The 23,263-nt window shown below is 38.7% G+C and overlaps 1 protein-coding gene across 1 annotated transcript in view; it reads right to left on the minus strand.

Moving 5' to 3' along the window:
- Positions 1-23,263, minus strand: part of obscna (obscurin, cytoskeletal calmodulin and titin-interacting RhoGEF a) — a 56,825-nt gene that overhangs the window by 11,737 nt on the left and 21,825 nt on the right. The window contains exons 42-68 of the mRNA XM_046871968.1: positions 21,597-23,249; positions 21,130-21,187; positions 20,938-21,050; positions 20,397-20,506; positions 20,099-20,299; positions 19,046-19,140; positions 18,799-18,972; positions 18,197-18,356; positions 17,812-17,832; positions 17,616-17,780; positions 17,357-17,515; positions 16,960-17,137; positions 16,194-16,307; positions 15,955-16,122; positions 11,947-12,049; positions 11,446-11,575; positions 10,409-10,511; positions 6,727-6,802; positions 6,516-6,622; positions 6,178-6,290; positions 5,220-5,388; positions 4,464-4,578; positions 3,503-3,703; positions 1,973-2,033; positions 1,786-1,863; positions 1,384-1,556; positions 122-148 (exon numbers count right to left, since the gene is read on the minus strand). Coding sequence (XP_046727924.1) covers positions 122-148; positions 1,384-1,556; positions 1,786-1,863; positions 1,973-2,033; positions 3,503-3,703; positions 4,464-4,578; positions 5,220-5,388; positions 6,178-6,290; positions 6,516-6,622; positions 6,727-6,802; positions 10,409-10,511; positions 11,446-11,575; positions 11,947-12,049; positions 15,955-16,122; positions 16,194-16,307; positions 16,960-17,137; positions 17,357-17,515; positions 17,616-17,780; positions 17,812-17,832; positions 18,197-18,356; positions 18,799-18,972; positions 19,046-19,140; positions 20,099-20,299; positions 20,397-20,506; positions 20,938-21,050; positions 21,130-21,187; positions 21,597-23,249 — 4,825 coding nt within the window. The remainder of the gene's footprint in view (positions 1-121; positions 149-1,383; positions 1,557-1,785; positions 1,864-1,972; positions 2,034-3,502; positions 3,704-4,463; positions 4,579-5,219; positions 5,389-6,177; positions 6,291-6,515; positions 6,623-6,726; positions 6,803-10,408; positions 10,512-11,445; positions 11,576-11,946; positions 12,050-15,954; positions 16,123-16,193; positions 16,308-16,959; positions 17,138-17,356; positions 17,516-17,615; positions 17,781-17,811; positions 17,833-18,196; positions 18,357-18,798; positions 18,973-19,045; positions 19,141-20,098; positions 20,300-20,396; positions 20,507-20,937; positions 21,051-21,129; positions 21,188-21,596; positions 23,250-23,263) is intronic.

The raw sequence follows: 23,263 nt of genomic DNA on the forward strand, positions 1-23,263 counted from the left end.
TTTATTATTTTTTATTAAAAGGAACTCCAAATGTTCGTAAAACTACACTTTATTATAACATAAATAATCAGAAATGTAAAATGCCACTAGTTTGTGTATAAAATGAGTGTATTGTTCTTACCATAAATAAGCAACAACACCAACAGACCTGAAAAAAACACAATATTACATCATCAGAATGGTCATTTGTTAAGATATGCCTATAGACTGCATAATACAGTAGTACCTCGGTACTTGTCTGTAATTTGTTACGGAACTTGTGACGAGTGATGTAACTGACGAGTACCGAAGTAGATGGTAGAATTTTTAACCACTACTCATTTTCAGGTTTGATTTTTGGTTCTTTGTTCATGTTGCGAGTCATTTTTCTGGTTCGTTTTTAGCTGTATGTGCTTTATGTTTCCCTAAATAAAACATTGCATTCGCCGATCTTTGAACTGCAGGATAGAAAGCTTTATCAATACTATGGATGTAGCAGAGTTTATTCAGTGCATTCAGGCCCAAAAGAAGCAAATCAGGGAGAATCAAAGGACAAAGCTGAAGCTATATGAAGGGTGAACCTGTATGCACAAATGCTAATCAAGGTGAACAGGAACAGGTGTGAGTGATCAGTGACATCTGCCGACTGTTGGGTAATGTGGTCCCTAATTACACGCGGCTTTGGGTGGGCAGAAGTCCCTAACCGGGACTTTTAATGTTACAGGCATAAAAATTATACTTGCATGGTAGTACTACACACAGTAGTAAGTGGTCAGTGCGTCCTATTACTGATAAGAGGTGTACATGACGTGGGCCAGTCCAGGGACTGTTAATCAAAATGGTAGACAGTGTTAGTGCATGCATGGAACAGCGTGTGGTGATTAAGTTATGCGTGTATGAAGTCATAAAATCTGCAGATTTCTACAGAAGACTTCATTACAGCCCACAGCAGTCGCTATTGTGAACATTTAGCATGTAGAACACCTGGTCCTGGATTATCGACAAGTTCCTCTGAGGTCAGCATTTCAGCACTGTTAACGAAGTGAGGCAGGCTGTCCAAGGATGGCTCAGGCACACTGACAAATCTGTCTATGCCAATTCTTTCCAGACTTTAGTTAAACTCTTAGATAAGTGTAGCAGGGGAGTATGTAAAAAAATAAATGCAGTTTCCACTCTTTGGAATTTCTTCTTCTAATTTTCAAACTCAAAAGTCCCGGTTTGACTTGAACGCCCCTCATATAATCCTAACAGTTATTACCTAATACCATGTACAATCATTTGTAGTTTTCTTTAGTTCAAAATAGCTTTAAAATATTGAGAAATACTATTTTTTGTACAAACCATTGCCGGCATAGTGAACCTGATATATGTGCAGTAAAACTAAAATACGATTTTTCCCAGTACCAAATATCTGTTGCGGTCGTCACTGGTTCCTGGCGAACGATTTCTGGCGCCACAAATTCAGGAGTCCCTAAGACACTATACTGATTCCTGGAAGGGTCGATCTCCTGACAGAAGCCAAAGTCACAGATTTTTAAGTCATCTCCTGCAGGGGAGACCATCAGGATGTTGTCTGTCTGCAGGACAAAAACAATGAATGTTATCAACATTCTATCAAAGTAAATAAGTTGCAGTGGCTCTGACCACTCTAGGCATGATTCCTATTGATATAACCAAGGGTGGCGGCAAGGCACTGGCGCCCCCTCCCCTAGGTGGTTGTGCCCTAGGCGACCGCCTAGTTTGCCTATGCCTAGAAACATTGGTGGCTCTGACTCACATCCAACTTGCATTCAAATATTCACTTACTTTAATATCAAGATGTAAGATGTTCATGCTGTGAATATATCCAACCCCTTCCAGGATTTGCTGGATGTAGAACCGGACCTATTGTAGAAAGACACACTGAACACTATGTACTTTCAATCAGCAGAAACTGACTGAGGGTTTCATTTAAAACATAAGTGTAATGTGTTATATGTATAATGTTTATTACCTCTCTTTCACTCACTGATCCTTTTAATAACAGGTGCTCTAGTAATCCCTGAGACGAGCAGCTATGGGAAAAAAATATCAGATTATTGTCACTAAGCAAACTATGAATTTTTCTATTGCTACACATTTCCTCAACATGTAAATCTGTTTCTTACCTTTGGAATTTGTAACAGGTGAGAATATGTTTTTTGTTTTGTTCTCATTACTTTTCTTCTTTTTTTTACTTTATTAATAGCTCATTTCAATAATGCAATTCAGTTCAATTCTATTTTATTTGCACAGTGCTTTTAACAGTGGACATTCAGCAGTTTACAAAAATAAAATATTACAAATATGAACTTTGAATGTATAAATGTATAATGTATAATGTAATGTATAAATGTATCCCCACTGAGATGGTACGTGGAGGAAACTTTGAGAAGACCAAGACTCAAAAAGGGAACCCATATTTATCTGGGTTACACCAATCATCCATTCATTATTGTTCCCTCATTGTTGAGGTTATAGGTTCAATGGCATTGTGATAACCAGCAGTAGATATTTTACTGACTGTAGAAACTATTACATATTATAAATTATTATTATTTGGCTGTTTTCAAGCTTAGCACTATTTCTTAATATAGACTATATAGACAAAAGTTTGTGGACACCTGACCATAAGATTCAGATGTGCATTTTGAATGTTACATTCCACATTTAGTCCCCAGTTGCTGTTATAATAACAATAGGTTACTGTTCGTAACCCTGGTTCTCTAAACCATCGAGTGGAGAGATCCACCTATGGGAAGAGCATCCGTACCTGACCTCTGCAGAAGCATCCAATTGCACCAAGTCTGGCTTGACGGACAGACGACCTATTGTTCTCTTTCATCTCGATGCCCTTCCCATAGGTGGATCTCGAACACGAGATGATGAAAGAGAACCTCAATGCTTCTGGGAAGATGTTCCATTAGATTGTGGAGATGTGTGTTAATTTATCCACAGCAGTGTTAGTAAAGTTAAGTACTGATCAAAGACAAGGAGGGATGGTGTGCAGTCAGTGTTCCAATTCATCCCAAAGGTGTTAAATAGGGTTGAGGTCAGAGCTCTTTTTGCAGGCCACTCAACTCATGTAAAGTATATCTTCATGGAGCTGGCATTGTGCACAGAGGCATTGTCATCCAAAGAGACCCTATACAATGGTGTAATTTTAATATTTTGACAACAGTTTGGAGAAGAAAATCATATGACTGGAAAAGCCAGGAGTCCCAATATTCAGAGTGAAGATATACAGTATATGTAATCGGGCCATAATTTTGGATTGAAGTAAAAACTGAATCTTGTTAGTGATGAAACAAATGATCAAGTAATGATGTAAATAATGATTCCTACTAATAACAAGGCTTAATTTAGTCTAATTTTTAAAAGCTGGTAACACAACTATAAGAAACATTTTATATGTAACAGCTAATTTGAAGTTTTGGGGGGTTTTGGACAGTTTTGGTCTTAGCTGTATAAATATTAGTGTGAGAGGATGTTTAAAGATGCCTACATCTCTGTGATGAGGACAAGCGTACGCCGGGTGCTGAAGGAGTCGAGCAGGCAGGCCACCCTGCAGTGTGCAAGCCGGGAAAGCAGGTCTCTTTCCTGGAAGGCTCTGGTGCGATTGCTGTTTTTTAAAGGAATGAACTTGGCAGCAAAAACCTCTGCGCTCGCTCTGTGTGCAACTCTCTTCACCACCCCAAATGTTCCCCTGTATATAAACAAAGGCAAAAAACATTCAAATCTATAGAGATGATCTTGCTAATCCATAGGACTGTTGAATTCTGGATTAGAATATGTTTATAAAAATCTGAAAAAATTATAAAAGATCTGAAAATGCCTGTAATACATTGACACTGTAATACACATTAAATGCTGTTTATGCACTGCATTATACTCTTGGTTATAGTCTTTATAGTTCTCTTTGCATAGTACTGTATATTCAAAGTATACAGTAGGTTTACTGGTTGACGCTATCTTGTGTTATGTGTATTGTCTTGTGTTGTCTGTCTGTACTGTTTTTCGTCTGCACTGTTTGCACTAGGTTGCACTCGATGCACTTCATGTAGCTTTGTGTTATGTGTTGTAGCTCTATGTTGTATAGTGTAGCACCAGGGTTCTGGAGGAACGTTGATTTGTTTTTACTGTGTACTCTGTACCACTTAGTAAAGTAGAAATGACAATAAAAGCCTCTTGACTTGGCTTAAAATGGGTAAAAACAATTGATGAAACTGTAATTGATGCTAAGTTTTGTATGTAAATGTTTATGTAACCATTACGGGCGGAGTCGTCAGTGTCAGCACTTTGTAACGACTGCAATTAAAACCTACATAATTACATGCTGGTGAAAGACCAACTCTTTATATCTGCAATAACATGAGTAAGAACAGGAACTCACTTGTAAAACAATATGGGGTTTTTTTTGTCATTAAACATTTCAATTGAATTAACAGAAAGTGTGGGAAGGTCACCTGCCAATCTCCTCATGAACTTCATAAACAGCATGGAGTTTTCTCCTTCTGCCCACCTCTAAGCTTCTGTCCTTCTCTTCCTCCTCCTCTGCAAAATCCTCAAACTCCTCTGGACCTGAGAAGGGTATTGGCATGTACAGTGTATGGTACCAGATGGATTTAATTAGAACTATGTAAAAGTAGCTGTTCTGCTGTAATGTTTAATGTCATGACATAGATTAGTAAAAACCATTAAAAGTGCTAGATCTGATCTTACTTCCTGTCTATGTGTACAAAAAAGCAAGGAGCTTCAGTAACTGCAACATCATCTACAGATAAATTCATGCCAGCAGGTTTGCTAAATTTGCGATTTCTTTTATATTTGTATCTACGTTCTATGTAATTGGATTAAACTATTTTGTGCCCGCCAACATAATGTTTTAAAGGAAATAATTAAAAGGAATTTATAAAAAAAAATGACAGGAATGTTTGAAGGTTTTTTTATAAATGAAGTTCTGGGGCTAGAAATCATGTCTGTTCTGTGTGTGATCAAATGTCAGATTGAATGTGGACTGAATAATATCAATTCCAGGCAGTGATAACAGGTTCATACCACGTATCAGAAATGCGTGCACACCAAAGTCATCTTATTTCCACACAAAAGCTGGTAAACCTTAAAAAATTTTTTTGCTAGTTTTAGATTAGTTTCCAGGATGTACGTAGATGTTGGATATATACATGCAAACAATTACCTCTTGCCTCTATATGATATATTACCTGTATCAGTGGTAAGGTGGGCATGACAGGAAGCCTCTCCTGCACTGTTCATGGCTGTGCAAGTGTAAGTGCCACAATCAGAAATGTGGATGCTCAGTAAAACCAGAGAGAAGCGAGCACCACTCTGCTTCATTGCCACATGTTCTCCGGAGACAAGCTCAACACCATCCTAATAACCATCATAATAACAGTCAAAGAGAATTATATACTGCATGCTCAGCAAATATTCACAGTCGCCACCGGCTTGCTCATCAGGGACAAACTTACACTTATAAAGAACATCTTATTCATTTTTATCACCACATTATCTGTGTAAAGCTGCAATGTTCATTGTTAAAAGCGCTATACAAATAAAAATGAATTGAATTGAATAGAATATTTAAAGATGTAATCACTTCTCAGGCTGATTTTATAAGACAATAGATAATGGTCCATAAGGTTTAAGAAATTTATTCCATCCTCTACTAGCTATTGTAATCTATGAAGGTTTAAATGAATATTATATAATCTACTGAGCTCTAAATTTGTATCTGGTCCCCAAAACCAACCATTTTCTTGCATAGCTTTTGTATATAAGATTTTAGATCTAAAACTAAGTGGGCAGAAAAACACGAAGAGTTGTAGTCTGGTTGGCAGAAACATCATGTACTGATCCATATACTGGTAAATCACGATTTGTTTGAGTTTTAAAAAGTGTCAAATTGTAAAGTTATTATTCAAGCTGCATTTTTTTTTATCCAATTTATACTCAGATCCTTGGACATAAAATTCACAAGTAAACAAGTAAAAAGTAATAATGTAAAACTATCTGCTTGCTGTAATGTAAATTTGTTCATAGAGCTTGGTGGCTATATTTTTCCTCCAAAAGTCTCTTCTTTATATCATTCTAGAAATCCACATTTCTGAAACCACCAACTCGTGTTTTTCTCGTGTTAAAGTATGTGTGCTAACGCCATACCTTGAACCACTTGATATCTGGAATTGGATGCCCAGTAATAACCACAGAAAAAGTTGCAGGTTGTCCAGGCTGAACACACAGGTTCTCCATGTCCACCTGCACCACTGGAGATTCTGCAGAAATGCATAATAAACGCAAATGCTGTGGAAATTTCACACTGTGCTTTTTCAGTTTAAGCACTTAGATAAATCATCAAGGAGTGTTATGGTCTCCAGAAGTTATAACAAGCAGCAAATGAAGGGGACAAATACATGGAGACATCACACTTTAACAGTGCAGTGTTCATTACCAGATTTACCATAGAGAACACAATAAACTCTTTTAAAAATTGTGTTTACCTGCGTACTTGTCATCTTCTGCTCTTGACACACATATCTCCTCATGCGGTTCCTTTGGGATATCCAATTTCTCCTGTGTAGCTTGAGCCTCTGTGGTAAGTGAAGACCTGCAGAACATGTATGGCATGACTCATGTAATTTATTTTTATTTTTTTTATATATAGTTTTTTTTAACCTTGAGTACAAGACGTGGTGCAAGATATGGACTCACTGGTTGGAAGGTCCAGATTGAAAGAACATCTGGAAAAGGTTTTTCACCAAAGCACTGGACCAACCTTCTGAATCTGCTGCAGCAGCCAAGCAAGACATAGTCAGTATCTCACAGCAGTGGAAATCTAAACTGTTATTGTTTTTTCCTGGTGCACTTTAGCATAAATATCTATCATGAAGTAACAAATGTTCATCTTAGTATTGTGGCTGCCAGAAGTGGAAAAAGTATTTACATATTTTAGTCAAGTAAAAGTTCTGTTACTTCAGCTAAACTTTACTTAAGTACAGGATAAAGTGCCAGGATAAAAATCTACTCATGTAAAATAAAAAAGTATCTAATTTATAGTTTACTCAGAGCAAAATGTACTTTTTTCTTAACAGCAGGAAGTGGGGTGGGGGATTCTAGTGTAGTTCAAAAATGACAACGGGATTGTCAGGGATCCACCTGCCACAACCCCCTCCGTAGCTGTCATGCTGCCTCGCTCTGCCGCTCCCAGCATTAATGAAAGACAGGTGTCTCTCATTACCGAATCCCCTATATAAGGCTCCATTCCGATCTCACTCGGGTCGGACCTATTCAATGTCTACAGACACGGACCGTACTCAGGACTGCCAGCATTCCCCGCTGGTTCCGTGGATCACTCCTGTGGATTATTATCCTTCCAAAGATTACTTACGTTCCATGGAGTGTACCAGTTCCGAGGATTCTATCTTCCGTGTGGATTATTTCCCTGTCGGATTATACCGGCTTTACGGACTAAACCCGCGCTGTTGTTCGTACGCTCTCTGACTCTGTGTTGTGCTCTGTTGGTTTCAGTAAACATGATCGAGCTACTCCCACTTCCGGTCCGTGGTCCGCACCCTGACAGAAGGTTTTTTCTGGGTTTTACCCGGAAGCTCGCTGCCGCTCCTCGCGGATAAGGCTCGCTGGCTCCGAAGCATTCCCGGCTCGCTTCTTCAGCGAGATGACCGAGTGGGGGGGATTCCAGGGCCTGGCCACCAAGGGGACATCGTACCGCCACCTGGCCACGAAAGGGTCCCTCTGACGACGACGTCCTGCCTCCGAGTCCCTCTGACAACGACATCTCGCCTCAAAGTTCCTCTGAAGACGACGAAGCATTCCCAAGTTCCTTCCAGGTTGCTGCCGCACCTCAAGGTACCCCCGGAAACGATGTCGCTCCTCAAAACCCCTTCCAAGGTGCCGAAACACACCAGAGACCTGCCATGGACGTCGTCGCCCGAGTTCTGCTGAGGGTGTCGCTCAGCCTCTGATCTCTGCCGAGGACATCGTACGGCCTCTAGATTTCACCGTGGCCCTCGTACAGCCTCTGGACTCTGTCGTGGGCATCGCATGGTTTCTGGACTCCGCCGTCGGTGTCGCACTCTGGATTTCGCCGAGAACATCGCTCAGCCTCTGATCTCTCCCGAGGACATCACTTCAAAGGCCAAAGGCCTCTGCCGCCGATCTCCGCCCAGGGGGTCTTTCTGTGTATGTACTTTCGTTCCGTGAAGTGTACGAGTTCCGAGGATTCACCCTTCCGTGTGGATTATTTCCCTGTCAGATTATACCAGCTTTACGGACTAAACCTGTGCTGCGGTTCGTATGCTCTCTAACTTTGTGTTGTGCTCTCTTGGTTTCAATAAACATGATCGAGCTACTCCCGCTCCCCGTTAGTGGTCCGCACCCTGACAGGGATATAAATCTTAAACTGGTTGTTTTTCATTGAAGGGGTCCCTTTACAAATTAAAGTGCAATAAAAAAAATTAATCAAATAAAGAAAAAACACTATAGTCCATGACTTGAGTCTAATGTGCATTAAGCACTTTCGCAACAAAAACCAAAATCTCCTGTTATAACCTCATTTATGATATGAGAAATCACAAATGAGGATTGAGAATTTAGACAGTGAGCGCATGCACTGAACAACTTTTGATTTGACACGTTTAAATTCGGCTCTGCATCACTGACGTCTGTCTTGTCTCACGTTTGTTCAAGTTTTTGGCCCGTGATTATATTCCCCCTTGCATTATTTTTTTAATTTACTTTTTAGTCAGTAACAGATATGATTTAAAATGTAGTTAAGTACAATACTTCAAACTAAATTAAACCTTTAAATAAAATTAAAAAACAAATAAACTTAAGTAAAATTACAGATTTCAAAAAGGAGATACTGTGCCATATATACTGTTAACGTTTGGCTAATATACAAATATTTGAAATGCATACAGAAAAAAATCCAGTAGCTACATTAAGATACATTAAGATAAGTAAAATATATATATATATATATATATATATATATATATATATATATATATATATATATATATATATATATATATATATATATATATATATTGTTTGCTGACACTTACCTTTATACCCCCAAAGCAATATTCTCACAATCCACAATGATTGTACTTTTTTACTTTTTTGTTTGTACAAAACATATATAAAGAGAGAGAGAATATGGGCATTATGCACCCAGAGGCAGCAGAAGGAGTGACGCATTAACAGACTGACCACAAGACTCGGGGTCCAAGCACATAACCAGCTTAGTTAGCTGAGCAAACGCTGACCAGAAAGTAATGGGTTCATGGGGAAAGAGATGAACAGAGAGCAAGCAAGACAAAGAAAGTGACAGAAGAAAGGTTTACGTGCAATGTGTATGGGCATCTCTTTGCATGTGTCAGGACACTTACATGAGAATGGCTCTGATTGGATCTTTAGTCTCCTGCTCTGGGACTAAAAAAGGGAATGGGATGGAGAGAATGGAGTTAAAGAGAAGTGTGGATGAACATGGTCAACAGGTTTTGCAAAAGTGAGTGACTTTCCATAGTGAAGACTTTTGAATGATGTTTCAATCAGGACTTTTGTTCGAGATGGATCGCTTCAAAGCCATGCACATATCTCAAATGCTAAACTGAGCTTTGTGCTTTACAGTAATTCCCGCTTTACCGCGGTTCGAATCTCACATAACTAATTTGTTTGGCCAGTCTCTCGCGGATAGAACGAAAGACCAAAAAACTTATAGAGAATTGTTTTATGTTGAAATAATGGCATTTATTAATAGAAAATATAATTATTAATTATAAAATGAAGTAAAATGTTAATACTGTACATTTACTCACTATAAATGTGATACAGTGTATTGTATTTCTACGAATTTACACACAATTCATCTCTCTATATTCTTGCAAATGCTTGCTGTGTGTTTTAAAGTGTGTGGGAGGATGATTTACAGCTTAAACAAACAAAAAAAGCATTTTTGGAGTGTGGCGTCCATTTATCGCAAGCGGTTTTGGAACGTAACCACCGCGATAAACGGGGATTACCGTAATATAGCTCCTGATAGTGTAACTTTATTGAACTGGGATGTGTCTGATGATGAGGGAGATGGTATTATGGTCTTGAATTATTGTTTGGTTCACACAATACAGGCAAAATGATGTAAGAGAATGGTCTTTTATTGTAAGGCTTAGCTTTGAAATAGAAGACATTGTCCATTTATTATATATATATATATATATATAATATATAATATATATATATATGCTAGAGAGACTGGTGGTGGAACTGGTATGTGCTCTTCCATGAGACCATGGTATTGCCATAAGTAAACATTACTGGATATCCCAGTGGGATATCCTTATTTTACCTTGTTTTAAGTGGGCCCTCATACCTGGAGCTGAGGTTGCTGGTGGGTGGTCTTTGGGGCTGTCTATCACAGGGGGAGGTGTGGACAACTGTGCTTTGCACTTATCACTGCCCATCTGATTCGATATCTAATAATTCACACAGAAACATAGAAATACACAAATAGATTACATCTGAGGAGGAAATCACTGACCTGAATAAGATTTCTGAGGCTATTTGTTGCAATTTAGATGAAAATTGTCTAATGGTGCGAATTTACTGTATTATTTGAACAAAACTGGAGAGGCTTTTACTTGTCACACATACAATGATGCACAGTAAAATTCCCTTTTAAAAATCACAAGCTGGGTGTTGTTAGAGTGCACGCTCAGCCACGATACAGTACCGTGGAGCACAGCAGGTTAAGAGCCTTGCTAAAGGGCCCATCAGTGGAAGCTTGGTGATACAGGGACCTGAAATCCCAGCCTTGTGATTAGTACACAGGGCCATAAGCACTAAGCTACCACTGGACCATAAACTAGCGTTAAGCTGAAGAACACTTCACGAATTCTTCCTATTGTTTAAGTTATTTAATTAATGGAGCTAGCTTATTTAATTTATTTGTTAACTCGTGAGATGTTTAACCTCTTCAAGCCAGTATAAGGAAAAAAATTACTGTTACAGGAAACTAATCAATGAAAGCATGGTTAAATGAAATGAAACTGAACTGAACATCATCGGAAGTTGACTATTTATTTAAAAGAACAGGTCTCTGATATATTAAAGAAATTAAGCAAAAATTTAAGGTTTCATCTCTGAATGTTACAAAGCATTGGAGATTCCTTCCACCCTTAAAATTTTCAGTAAACATTTCCAAACTTAAATTCCATCCCGAAAGGGCAAATAAATTTGTGGACAGTTACGATGCATAACACCATAGGTACCACTGAAGAGATAGGTACCACTGAAGAATGGGGCTACCAAAGGCAGCTACCAACATAACAAAAATTGTGATTCAAAATAAAGATAAAAATATTTTAAAGGTAAAATAAAACTCAGTGTGTGTATGTTGGTGTGGGTTACCTCACACTCATATTGTCCCACATCTGTCTCTTCTGCTTTCTTAATAACCAGTGAAAGAACTCCAGTCTGTGTATCACTGTCAATCCTGTATTTCTTGCTTTGCTCCAGTAGTGTGCCATCCTTAAACCACCTATTGCATAAACTCCAATAGTAAACAACTTATGGCTGAGCTAAAGGATGATTTAATATAAATATTGAGATTAGTTTAGCTTTAAAAAAAAAAAAAAAAAACAACACAATAATCATAAACAGAATAGAAGCAGTTGATGTAATGTGCAGGAAAAATGGCATATAATTTTTTTATTTTTACCATAGATTATTGTTATAAAATGTTATTTAACATTCAGGGTTCTCATTTACATGCTATACTTTAATACTTTACATCATGTTTTTAACAAATACATATGTATGGCTTTAAGAATCCTGAAATAATATGGTTGTCATATTGCCCATCTCTAAAGAACCTGATAAGTAAGAGAAATCAAACAGATAATGAGTGACCTGACAGTTGGTAAAGGAATACATCCTGCTGAACACTGCAACTTCACATCATTCCCTTTCACCAGCAAAGTGTTCTGAAGTCTGGTTGCAAAACTAGGAGGTACTGTAAAGTGCAAATTACAGACAGTGAGTGATTACATCATTAAACAATGAACAAAAAGTCTATAGACTCATGGGGGTGTTGAATGGGGAGTCCCTCAATATCTAAGTTTGGGGTTTCTGGAAAGAAAGTCCTCGCATGGTCAGTTTCTGACAACAAACTCACAAGGACGTTAGGATACTATTGTAAAAGTGGACGGTTCCATTCGATAACCTGAAGATTTACTCTGGTTTTATCGGCGGAAGATTCTGTGTAAGTTAAATAGCTAGAAAGAAGACATTCTAGTGTACACTAAAGGCAATAATAAATACCTCAGTAGTACTCCTATGGTTTTGCAACTCTTGCTATCACAAGCTAAAAACAATTTTTTCAGGAATACAAAAAGAGAAATGCAGTGCGATTATAGAGTTTTGCTGAGCTTCACTGTTAGAAAGATTACTGGAGTAACATTTTCCCAGTGGTGGACAGTAACGAATTAAATGTTATTCGTTACTGTACTTAAGTAGCTTTTTTTTGTGTCTGTACTTTACTGAAGTATTTCCATTCAGGGAGTTTTTACTTTAACTCCACTACATTTCAAATACAAATATCTTTCTTTTTACTCAACTACATTTTGAGAAATTAATCGTCCCTTTTTAATTATGAATGGATTAAAAACTTCACTGGTCAAACACTAAGCAAACCACCAATCGGGGTCGAGCGCACGCTCCGTTTTGAACTTGTTTTGATTGGTGTATCTACTTATCACCAACATACAGTTCAACAGCAAGCAGAACATTTTGAGAGGAATAAATGATGGAAGAAACTCCTGACTCGAACTCGCCACAACATCCATGGCCTTATTTGCGTGATTTCTTTTTTAAATAGCTGAAAGAAGAATGAGTACTTCATTTTCAAATGCCTTGCCTGCCTCTGCCATGTACGATTTCTTCTTATAATAATTCTCTTTCCAATCTAAAGATTATAGCCATAATAAATCATAGTAATTTGGATACTTAAGTACATTTGAAGGCAAATCTTCTTCTTCTTCTTTCGGCTGCTCCCATTAGGGGTCGCCACAGCAGATCATCCGTCTCCATACCACCCTGTCCTCTACATCTGCCTCTTTCACACCAACTACCTGCATGTCTTCCCTCACCACATCCACAAACCTCCTCCTTGGCCTTCCTCTTTTCCTCCTACCTGGTGGCTCCATCTTCAGCATTCTTCTACCAATATAATTCATGTCCCTTCTCTGCACATGTCCAAACCATCTCAATCTCGCCTCCCTCACCTTGTCACCTAAACATCCTACATGTGCTGTCCCTCTAATAAACTCATTTCTAATCTTGTCCATCCTCGTCACTCCCAACGAAAACCTTAACATCTTCAGCTCTGCTACCTCCAGCTCTGCCTCCTGCCTTTTACTCAATGCCACTGTCTCTAATCCATACAAGATCGCAGGTCTCACCACAGTCCTATAAACTTTCCCTTTCATTCTTGCAGATACCCTACTATCACAAATCACTCCTGTCACTCTTCTCCACCCACTCCACCCTGCCTGCACTCTTTTCTTTACTTCTCTAACACACTCTCCATTACTTTGCACTGTTGACCCCAGGTACCTGAACTCCTCCACCTTCTCCACCTCTTCTCCCTGCAACCGTATCACTCCACTGCCCTCCCTCTCATTCACACACATGTACTCTGTCTTACTCCTACTGACTTTCATTCCCCTTCTCTCCAGCGCATATCTCCACCTCTCCAGGCTCTTCTCAACCTGCTCTCTACTCTCACCACAAATCACAATATCATCTGCAAACATCATAGTCCAGGAGACTCCTGTCTGACCTCGTCCGTCAACCTGTCCATCACCACTGCAAACAGGAAAGGGCTCAGGGCCGATCCTTGATGCAGTCCAACCTTCACTCTGAACCAGTCTGTCGTACCTACTGCACACTTCACTGCCGTCACACTGTCCTCATACATGTCCTGCACCACCCTTACATACTTCTCTGACACACCTGACTTCCTCATACAATACCACAACTCCTCTCTTGGCACTCTGTCGTGCGCTTTCTCTAAATCCACAAATACACAATGCAATTCCTTCTGTCCTTCTCTATACTTCTCCATCAACATCCTCAAAGCAAATAAGGCATCTGTGGTGCTCTTCCTCGGCATGAAACCATACTGTTGCTCACAGATGGTCACCTCTTCTCTCAGCCTGGCTTCCACTACTCTTTCCCATAACTTCATGGTGTGACTGATCAACTTAATTCCCCTGTAGTTACTGCAGGTCTGCACATCTCCCTTATGCTTAAAGATCGGTACCAGCACACTCCTTCTCCATTCCTCAGGCATCCTCTCCCCTTCCAGAATCCTGTTAAACAATCTGGTTAAAAACTCCACTGCCATCTCTCCTAAACATCTCCATGCCTCTACCGGTATGTCATCTGGTCCAACCGACTTTCCATTCTTCATCCTCTTAATCGCTGCTCTCACTTCCTCCTTACTAATCCTATCTACATCCTGCTTCACCAACTCCACATCCTCCAACCTTCTCTCTCTGTGATTTTCCTCATTCATCAGCTGCTCAAAATACTCCCTCCACCTTCTCAACACACTCTCCTCACTAGTCAACACATTTCCTCTCCATCCTTTATTGCTCTAACTTGCAGTACATCCTTCCCAGCTCGGTCCCTCTGCCTGGCCAATCGGTATAACTCCTTTTCTCCTTCCTTAGTGTCCAACCTCTTATACAGCTCCTCATATGCCTTTTCCTTGGCTTTCGCCACATCCCTTTTACCTGCTGCCGCATCTCCTTGTACTCCTGCCTACTTTTCTCATCACTCTGTCGATCCCACTTCTGTTTTGCCAACCTCTTTCCCCTAATGCTCTCCTGCACTTCCTCATTCCACCACCACGTCTCCTTGTCTTGCTTTCTATTTCCAGATGTCACACCAAGTACTTTTCTAGCTGCCTCCTCATCACTCCTGCAGTAGTTCCCCAATCATCCGGCACCTCTTCACCACCACCAAGCCCCTGTCTGACCTCTTCCCTGAACCTCACACTACACTCTTCCTCCTTCAGTTTCCACCATCTTATTCTTCTTTCAATCCTTACATTCCTCCTCTTCTTCTTCGCCTCCAAAACCATCCTACAGACCACCATCCGATGCTGTCTAGCTACACTGTCCCCGCCAACACCTTACAGTCTCCAATCTCCTTCAGGTTGCATCTCCTGCATAGCACATAGTCCACCTGTGTGCACCTTCCTCCACTCCTATACGTCACCCTATGATCCTCCTTCTTCTTAAAATACGTGTTCACCACTGCCATTTCCATCCTTTTAGCAAAATCTACCACCATCTGCCCTTCCACATTCCTCTCCTTAAAACCATACCTACCCATCACCTCCTCATCACCTCTGTTCCCTTCACCTACATGCCCATTAAAGTCTGCCCCAATCACCAATCGTTCTTTCCTAGGTACACCATCTACCACGTCATCTAATTCACTCCAGAATCTTTCCTTTTCCTCCATCTCACAGCCAACTTGTGGAGCATAGGCACTGATGACATTTATCATCATCCCTTCAACTTCCACCTTCACGATCATCACCCTATCAGAAACTCTCTTCACTTCCACTACACTCTTACTGTACTCTTCCTTCAGAATCACCCCTACACCATTTCTCTTCCCATCCACACCATGATAAAACATACATTTGAAGGCAAATACTTTTGTAATTTTCCTCTTGTGAAAGTTTAAAGGAGCACTTTTACTTTTACTAGAGTAATATTTCATTTAGTGTATTTCTAGTTTAACTCAATTATGGTTTGTCCACGTCGTCCACCACTGGTTTTACCATAAGTTGAGTGTCTGAAAAGAAGGAAAGTTTACAATCCGGATCTATATTGTGCTTACCATCAACAGATAATTTGGCCAGGGTGCTAGCGTTGCCCATGGGGTTTGTAGCGTAACACAAGTACTGACCCGCATTGTCCACGGACACGGACGTCAGAACCAAAGAGCAAGTACCTGAGTTTCCCTCTGAGATAATGTGATGCTGGTCATCCTTCAGAGGAATACCATCTGAAAAAGCAAGCAAGTGCTAGGATTCCCAGTTCCAAAATTTCAGCAAAGAATGCAAAAGTATATGTTACCTTTGTTCCAAGTGACCACAGGTTTTGGGATTCCTGTGACACTGCAAACGAGTTTTGTGGTTTGTCCGAGTTTAACTACAGAATCAGTAAGTTTGAGCTCAAAGCATGGCACACCTGGCAAACACACAAGTGAAAACTGATTAATGATTTGTTTGAGAGATGTAAGGACTATGGTTATAAAGGGGTGGAAAATTCCTTCCAGAAAATTATTGGGAACTTTACTAAGAAATTTTGGAAATTTTCAAAGTTAGAAACTTACCAAACATTTATGAGATTACAGGAATTGTTGGGAATTCGTTTGAAATTTGGGGAAATTGATATAAATATTTATTTATATAAATCATATACAAACAAACATTTAGTTTGGTTAGTTTAATTGTAGGTAGAACAATTATAAATATTTCTTAAAATATATTTCACAATATTACTATTTTGTTCTGTATTTTCGATCAAATAAATGCAAGTTTGATGAGCATAAGAGACTTCATTTTCAAAGACATTAAAAATAGTTACGTGTCCAAACTTTTCACTCACAATAGGTTAACACACAGAACAAAAAGTTTTAAACATAAACGGAAAATTTGTGTAATTTATGTAAATAATGCACAGCGCATGTAGGGGGTGTGGCCTCAAAAGGCCTGAATTAAGTGTGCTGTGTTCATGTGACAGATGAATGGACAGGGAAAATTTAGACTGAACTTGCATTAAATCTGGTTGTTACTGCAAGATTTTACCAGTGTGTGCAGGGAGTTTATTACAAACTTACTCCATAACGGAAGTTTGCTGCGCTGTTGCAAATCTCGAAGGTCTTTGAGCCATGACAAACGGTTTAGCACGGAATGAGCTTGAAGAGTGATTTTTCTGGTTGTACCTCGATGCTCATGCCAGATACCCCAGGATCGGTCATCGCCTTCAATAGTATCTTTCAAATCAACATCTCTCAGCTGCACAAGAAAAGGAATCTTTTATTACAACATGAGAAATAAAGCTTTTGTTTAAAGACACTGTAGTTCTTGATTTCCAGATTTTCTTTCCCCACCACTCCTTATGATCGAACTAAGAACCTTGGAGCTGCAATACATACTGCGCCTCCATTCCACCAACCATCCAGCTGTTACTGAAAATACAAACTATTAATATGTTTGTGTTTTGCGTGTTGTTACCTTCATCTTGTTCCTAAAGACATACAATATGGATTGGGTGCTCAGGTCTCTTTTTGTTTTGCAAAACACAATACAGTCCTTGAACAGAAAGACATGACGATGATGACCCCTGAGGGAAATTTTTGTCCCAGGAGCTTCTTCCCACACAATAAAGGAACCCTGACATGAAAAGCAATACAAGAGATTATGAATCAGAGTAGAGTCTAGCGCACTTTGAGTGTCAGGGTTGATAAAGACTGAAGACACCCTATAGACACACCTGTCGTAATGGTTCTCCGAGCCCTTTTAGAGGTGCTGGATAGTTCTCGATCAGGGACGCGTGCTGCATGTTCTCCGCACGCCAGGGCAAGCTGGACACCATTGAAAAGGCATCTACGAGTAGACAACAACTCCGCCCACTTTTCGCTTTGTTCCTTATCAACTCCTGCAAATAGAAAAACAGAAAAGCAACGTGCTGTTGCGGTTTTGGCATATTGCTAAAAAAAACAACAACAGTTATTTAATTCCAATAATAGATCATTTTTAATTTAGAAAACTTTCAGTGTTTTACTGAGGAATATGCAGTTTGAGGATAAGCTCCTGACAACAAACTCACAAGGATGTTAGGATGCTACTGTAAAAATAAGTGGTACCATTCCATAATTTGAAGATTTTATTTAATTTTTTTAGCAAAAGATTATGATTGTGTAGAACTAAAGGCAATAACATATACATCAGTAGAACTCTCATGGCCTTGCATGTCTTGTTATGTCAAGCCAAACTGTGTTCAGGAATATAAACTGTTTTTGAGAAATGCAGTGTGACTCAAGTAGTCATAGAAAAGCTGCCAGAAGTGCTTACCTTGAAGAAAAACTGTGTGTTTTTGTCTGAAATGCAGGCCTCAGCTTGAGACTGGCCTGTAATGTACTGAAGATGCATCTCAAAATCTGGGCTATGGTTTATGAAACACTGAGCTACGTCGTCATCTGTAGTGCACTGGCTTAGCTTCGGTAAAATACAACTGCAAGTTTGAAAAATAAAATAAACACATAGCATTACATTAAATAATTATAATAATTATATTATTGTTTTATTAATCTTATTTCACAAGAATTTGCAAACATCATTAAAAAATATCATAATTTTGATCAATTTATCATTATAAGTTAGTTCCTGTTCCCACTGACATAAACGAGGCCATTAAGACTCATTACAGCTTCACCTCGGACTGTTACTGAGCACTGACACTGGAGACTTCTTTAATAAATGATAATTAAATGTATCTTTATACAGTATAAAAACAAAATTTTTAAGCATCTGTTTATTTGCAAGTTATGGTTACCATAGATACAACAAAATAATGTTAATATAAACCTGTGATTTTCACCAGCATTTCTGTCAGAGTTCCTGTTATAGAAAACTAATCAACAGTGCTGTTAATTATATAATAAAGTTTACTTTACCATTCGTGGAAGCTTGTAATGTCCTTAATGTTGCGGAAAATGTACTCTTTCTGGCTAATAATAGTGAGCGGAACGTTGGAGCTTGTCTCTACGTGCTGTAAATGATGCTCTACAAAGAAATTCATGTCTCTCACAAATTCCCTTTCACCATCAAGCAGACCTTTAATCAGTTGACTGAAAAATAAAAGCAGAAATTTAATATTTTTTTCGTAAAAGTATTGTAATAAACCTGCCGGCACTCGTTTACCTTGATGTCTCTCTATATTCGTCTTTGGAAGCAGTTTTTCTTCTTTTTTCATAAGTGTCTTTTGTCTCTGTTTCTTGCACCAAAGAAAGTAGTTCCTTTGCAAAGAGCAATTACATTAAAGGGTCAATGAAAAAGTCTTGAAATATTTGTGGTACAATCTAGTATTAATAAAATTCTAATACAGGTACAAGAAAAAATGTTTACTTCAGAGAAATCTCAAACTTTATTTTTCTTAGCAAGATATTCTTTCTTGCAGGATTAACCAGCAGAAAAAGACTTGAAATTCACCATAAAAGCTAAAAATGAATGTAAAATTAAAGGTAAGTTTGAAAAATTAGTTTTCTGTTTTCGCTAGTTTAATTAGCTACAGAAGTTTTGAATGAGCTAGCCTGTTGAGCTAGCCTAAATTTCAAATGTTTAATCTGCTAGCAATGATGTTTTAGTCAATTTTTCTAAATACAGTGGAACCTCGATACTCGCGACCTTGACACTCGCGACCTCAATAGATTGAGACTTTTCATTTGGAACGGGACTAATAGAAATCTGATAGTTTGCGAGAAGCCGCGAGTGGCTCCAAAGTTTGGAGTAACATTTCAAAACAGAGTTTGTACTAATAAACTATTTTATTATTGTATTATTCATTTAAAGTAGTAAATAAAACATTTATGACAAGTAATTAACAATTTTTGTTGAGCTTACAGTTCAGTACATGTACAATTCCCCTTGAAAAAGGAACCATCAAGGAGAGAGTCAAAACCTCACGATTTTTTGTTACTTGCGAGGGGCCACCCGTGAGTTTTGAAGCCTTAAGCTTCATTTCAAAAAGGTAGCTAGAAAATTTTAGCTAGCTAAATTTCGGGTGTATCTGAATGACCAGAAAAATGTTATTGTGAGTTATTGTACTTACTGATTAGCACACAGGCCTGTCATAAAGGGTTGAGTATGATGAAGTTAAACTCTTAAGAATGTTTAAATGTAGATGCATTTTGTCTTTTATTCAAGTTTCATAAAAGAGGCATTCACCATACCTACGGACACCCCAACAATGCTAACCTTTGTCTTTTTCTCCAGGTATGCTGGAGATAACCAGCCTTGTCTGGACGGAGTGGTTTTGCTTGGTTTAGTCCGGACAAGCCATTTCACAGGATGCACAGAATCAAGGACCTCCACAAATTGGCCTTCCTTAAGAATAAAGTTCTCTTTATTGGCTCCAGTGGGGTGACAGTCCACTTTGGCTACGTAGATATCAAATGTCTGAGGGGGAAAAAAAAGACCAACCAAAAATATTGACAAAGATTTAACACCCAGACCTCAATTGAAAACACATTTGGTGTAAAAAATGTGATATTACCTCCTCTCTTTCATCATCCTCATCTGACTCTGAGACTGACTCTATGGTGGATGGGGTCTTGAGGCTGTGATGGTATTTGGGTGATAGAGTTTTTCTTATTGACTTCCCTTCTGTGAAAAAAATCATTGTATTTTATCAATCAAACAAATAATTTTCAGCAAGACACAGTCAGCAAACTGTCCTGAAATTGTCCTAGTATCATTTATTTACTGGTTAATTTCTTTGGAAAAGAAAACTTTTTGACCCTATATTCACTCTAGTACAGGATAAGGTGATAAGCAACTGATAATTTTCTCTACATTTGTGACAGTAACAATTTAAGAAACAAAAAAAATTTTTCAAATAAATGTAGGCATGACCCAGTATAGAAATGCTGAACCCTAAATGCAGAGGGGGTTTAAAAAGAAAAAAAAAGCTTTTGAGAAAGTAGCAGAGCTCATTGTTGCTGTAAGTGAATGACAATTTGTGAAAATAGGATTATCTTTCATTCCTTAACCTCAATGCCATTCATTTAAAGATAGATGTGGAAAAGGAGACTGACCTTTTACTTTTAACTGTCCAGTGATTTCTTTTGGTTCAGGACATAGAACTTTTTCTTCTTTTAAACTTTTAGACAGCTGCATTGTGGTGTTTTTCTTTTCCAACTGTTTTTCTCTGTAAAATAAAACAACAAAATTGCAATTTTCATTATAATTTTAAGATAAATGTTATGTTTAAAGTTTAAGCTTATTACCTGAATAAGGAGTTTGTATCCACATCAGGGGCAGTGTCATAATCTGAAGGACAGGATACTACAAAACACAACAGAATGTGAAAAAAGACACTACTTTCACAAACACACCCACAGGCAATACTCCTATAGACACTACTTCCTTTGACAATATTCCTACAGACAATAGTCCAATTGGCAGGAGTCAAATAGGCAATACTTCAATTGGCAGGAGTCATATAGACAATACTCCCATAAACACTACTCTGACAAACCCTACTGCTACAGACAATACTCCCATAGACACTATTCCTATAGACAATTATTCCAATAGACACCATTGCTACAGACAATACACCTATAGAAACTACTTCTCAGACAATACTCCTATAGACACTATGCCTTAGGAATGGACTTGCAATTGGAAAATAGGCTATAAAATACAAGTCGTGCAAAACACACATGTTAAACTAATATTTGAGGCAACTTACAAGAACTAAAAGAACAACTTTTCCTTTTCTCCTGAAATTTCCTCTGGGTGTCCTCTGTAGGCAGATCATAGATGAGCTTAAGTGATTCATCGTCCTTATTAGAACTCTGCACAGCATCATTTCCAGAAGTCAGTTCTGTTTCAAGAGGCTGTGCAGTGTCAATTATTGGTTTCTTTTGATGACTGACTGTTACATTCCCGTTGTAACTAATAGCACCAAACTTGTTCCCAATTTCACAAGTGTAGATCCCCGCATCTTTGAAACTTGCATTAGCTATAACCAGTAAGCACCTACCATCCTCATGATGGCTGATCTTGTGGCGCTCACCAGACTTTATCTCAATGCCATCCTTCAGCCACCGCAGTACACTGGGTTTACCCTCAACAATACATTCCAAACTAATGGTATCGCTTAGCTCTACATTCTGGGTCTTGAAGACTGCTTTAAAGACAGGCTTCATGTCCTTTCGAGCTTTGTATCCCTTAAAAGCAGCTTGGATCTTGATAGCTGCCTCAAGCATCTCTGGCTCATCCTCTTGAAATATGTCTATACCCAAGGGTTCCTGAGAATGTTCTTCTGGGGAGTTTGTGTTCTTTGTTATTTTTGCAACTTTACAAGCTTTGGTGGCCTCTTCCCAAGAGTTATGGTTGCAAGCACCAATAACGCCACCCTCCATTTTGGTTTGAGTTGTTATCTTTTCCTGAGATTGATTTTTTATAGTTTCTGGGACATCTTTCATTTTATTCTCTTTAAAACTCATGTGAACAGTTGACTTTGCTTTCTGTTGCAAGGCCTTTTCCTTGGATAGTTCTGATGTTTTTTCTTCACTGATATGTTGCTTATTGTGCGCTTGAGCCATAATAGGCTGACTTGATGCTTTACCTGTGAGATTCTCCTCAGCTTTACGTAGGTATTGAATCATTTCAGGTGCTAAAACGTCCTCACAATGGACACAAGCTTTCTCTCCTTTTACTTCTTGCATTACTGTTTCCTGTGTGCTGTATTTTTCTTTGGGCATTTTATCTCCAACATCCAGGAACTGACTCTTGGTATCTGAAGAACCACTGGAAGCTGTTCTCCCAAATGGCACTAAGATGGAAACATGTTCATTTGGCTCCAGAACATTTTCTTGTTCTTGAAGAACAAATTGTGGCTGAGTGAACTTTTCCTTGTAGCGAGTGGGTGCTAGTGGTTCAAGTTTGCCTCGAGGTTCACTCTCCTGCTCTGTGATGTCTCTGCATTCTGGTGCTTTCTTGCTATTGTCTTGATTTTGGTTGGAGGAAATGTATGTAGTAGTCGTAACTGCAAAATTTGTTGCTCTGTTAATCTGCTCTGCAGTAACATGATCATCAGGAGAAAGAGTGGGGTTTCTAATATTCATCCTAATGTCCTTTTCAGGGAATCTCTCACTTTCCTTCACTATTTCTCTCAGTAATGACTTTTCCTTCTCAAAGTCTTGCTCTTCTGTGCTCGTATTATCCAAGTGGTCAATCTGCCATTGCTCTAGTAGAATATTAGCAGATTTCTGGTTTAAAGATGACATTTTTGGATCACTGACACAGGTTTGTTCATCTACCACAGAGCCTTGATGGGATCTCTTGCCCTTGGAACGTGGTGGCACCGGATGAATGTCATGAGGTTTGGTTGGAAGCTCTAGATGGCAAAAA

Source organism: Silurus meridionalis, chromosome 17 (genome assembly GCF_014805685.1).
Source record: "Silurus meridionalis isolate SWU-2019-XX chromosome 17, ASM1480568v1, whole genome shotgun sequence".
Classification (NCBI taxonomy): Eukaryota; Metazoa; Chordata; class Actinopteri; order Siluriformes; family Siluridae; genus Silurus; species Silurus meridionalis.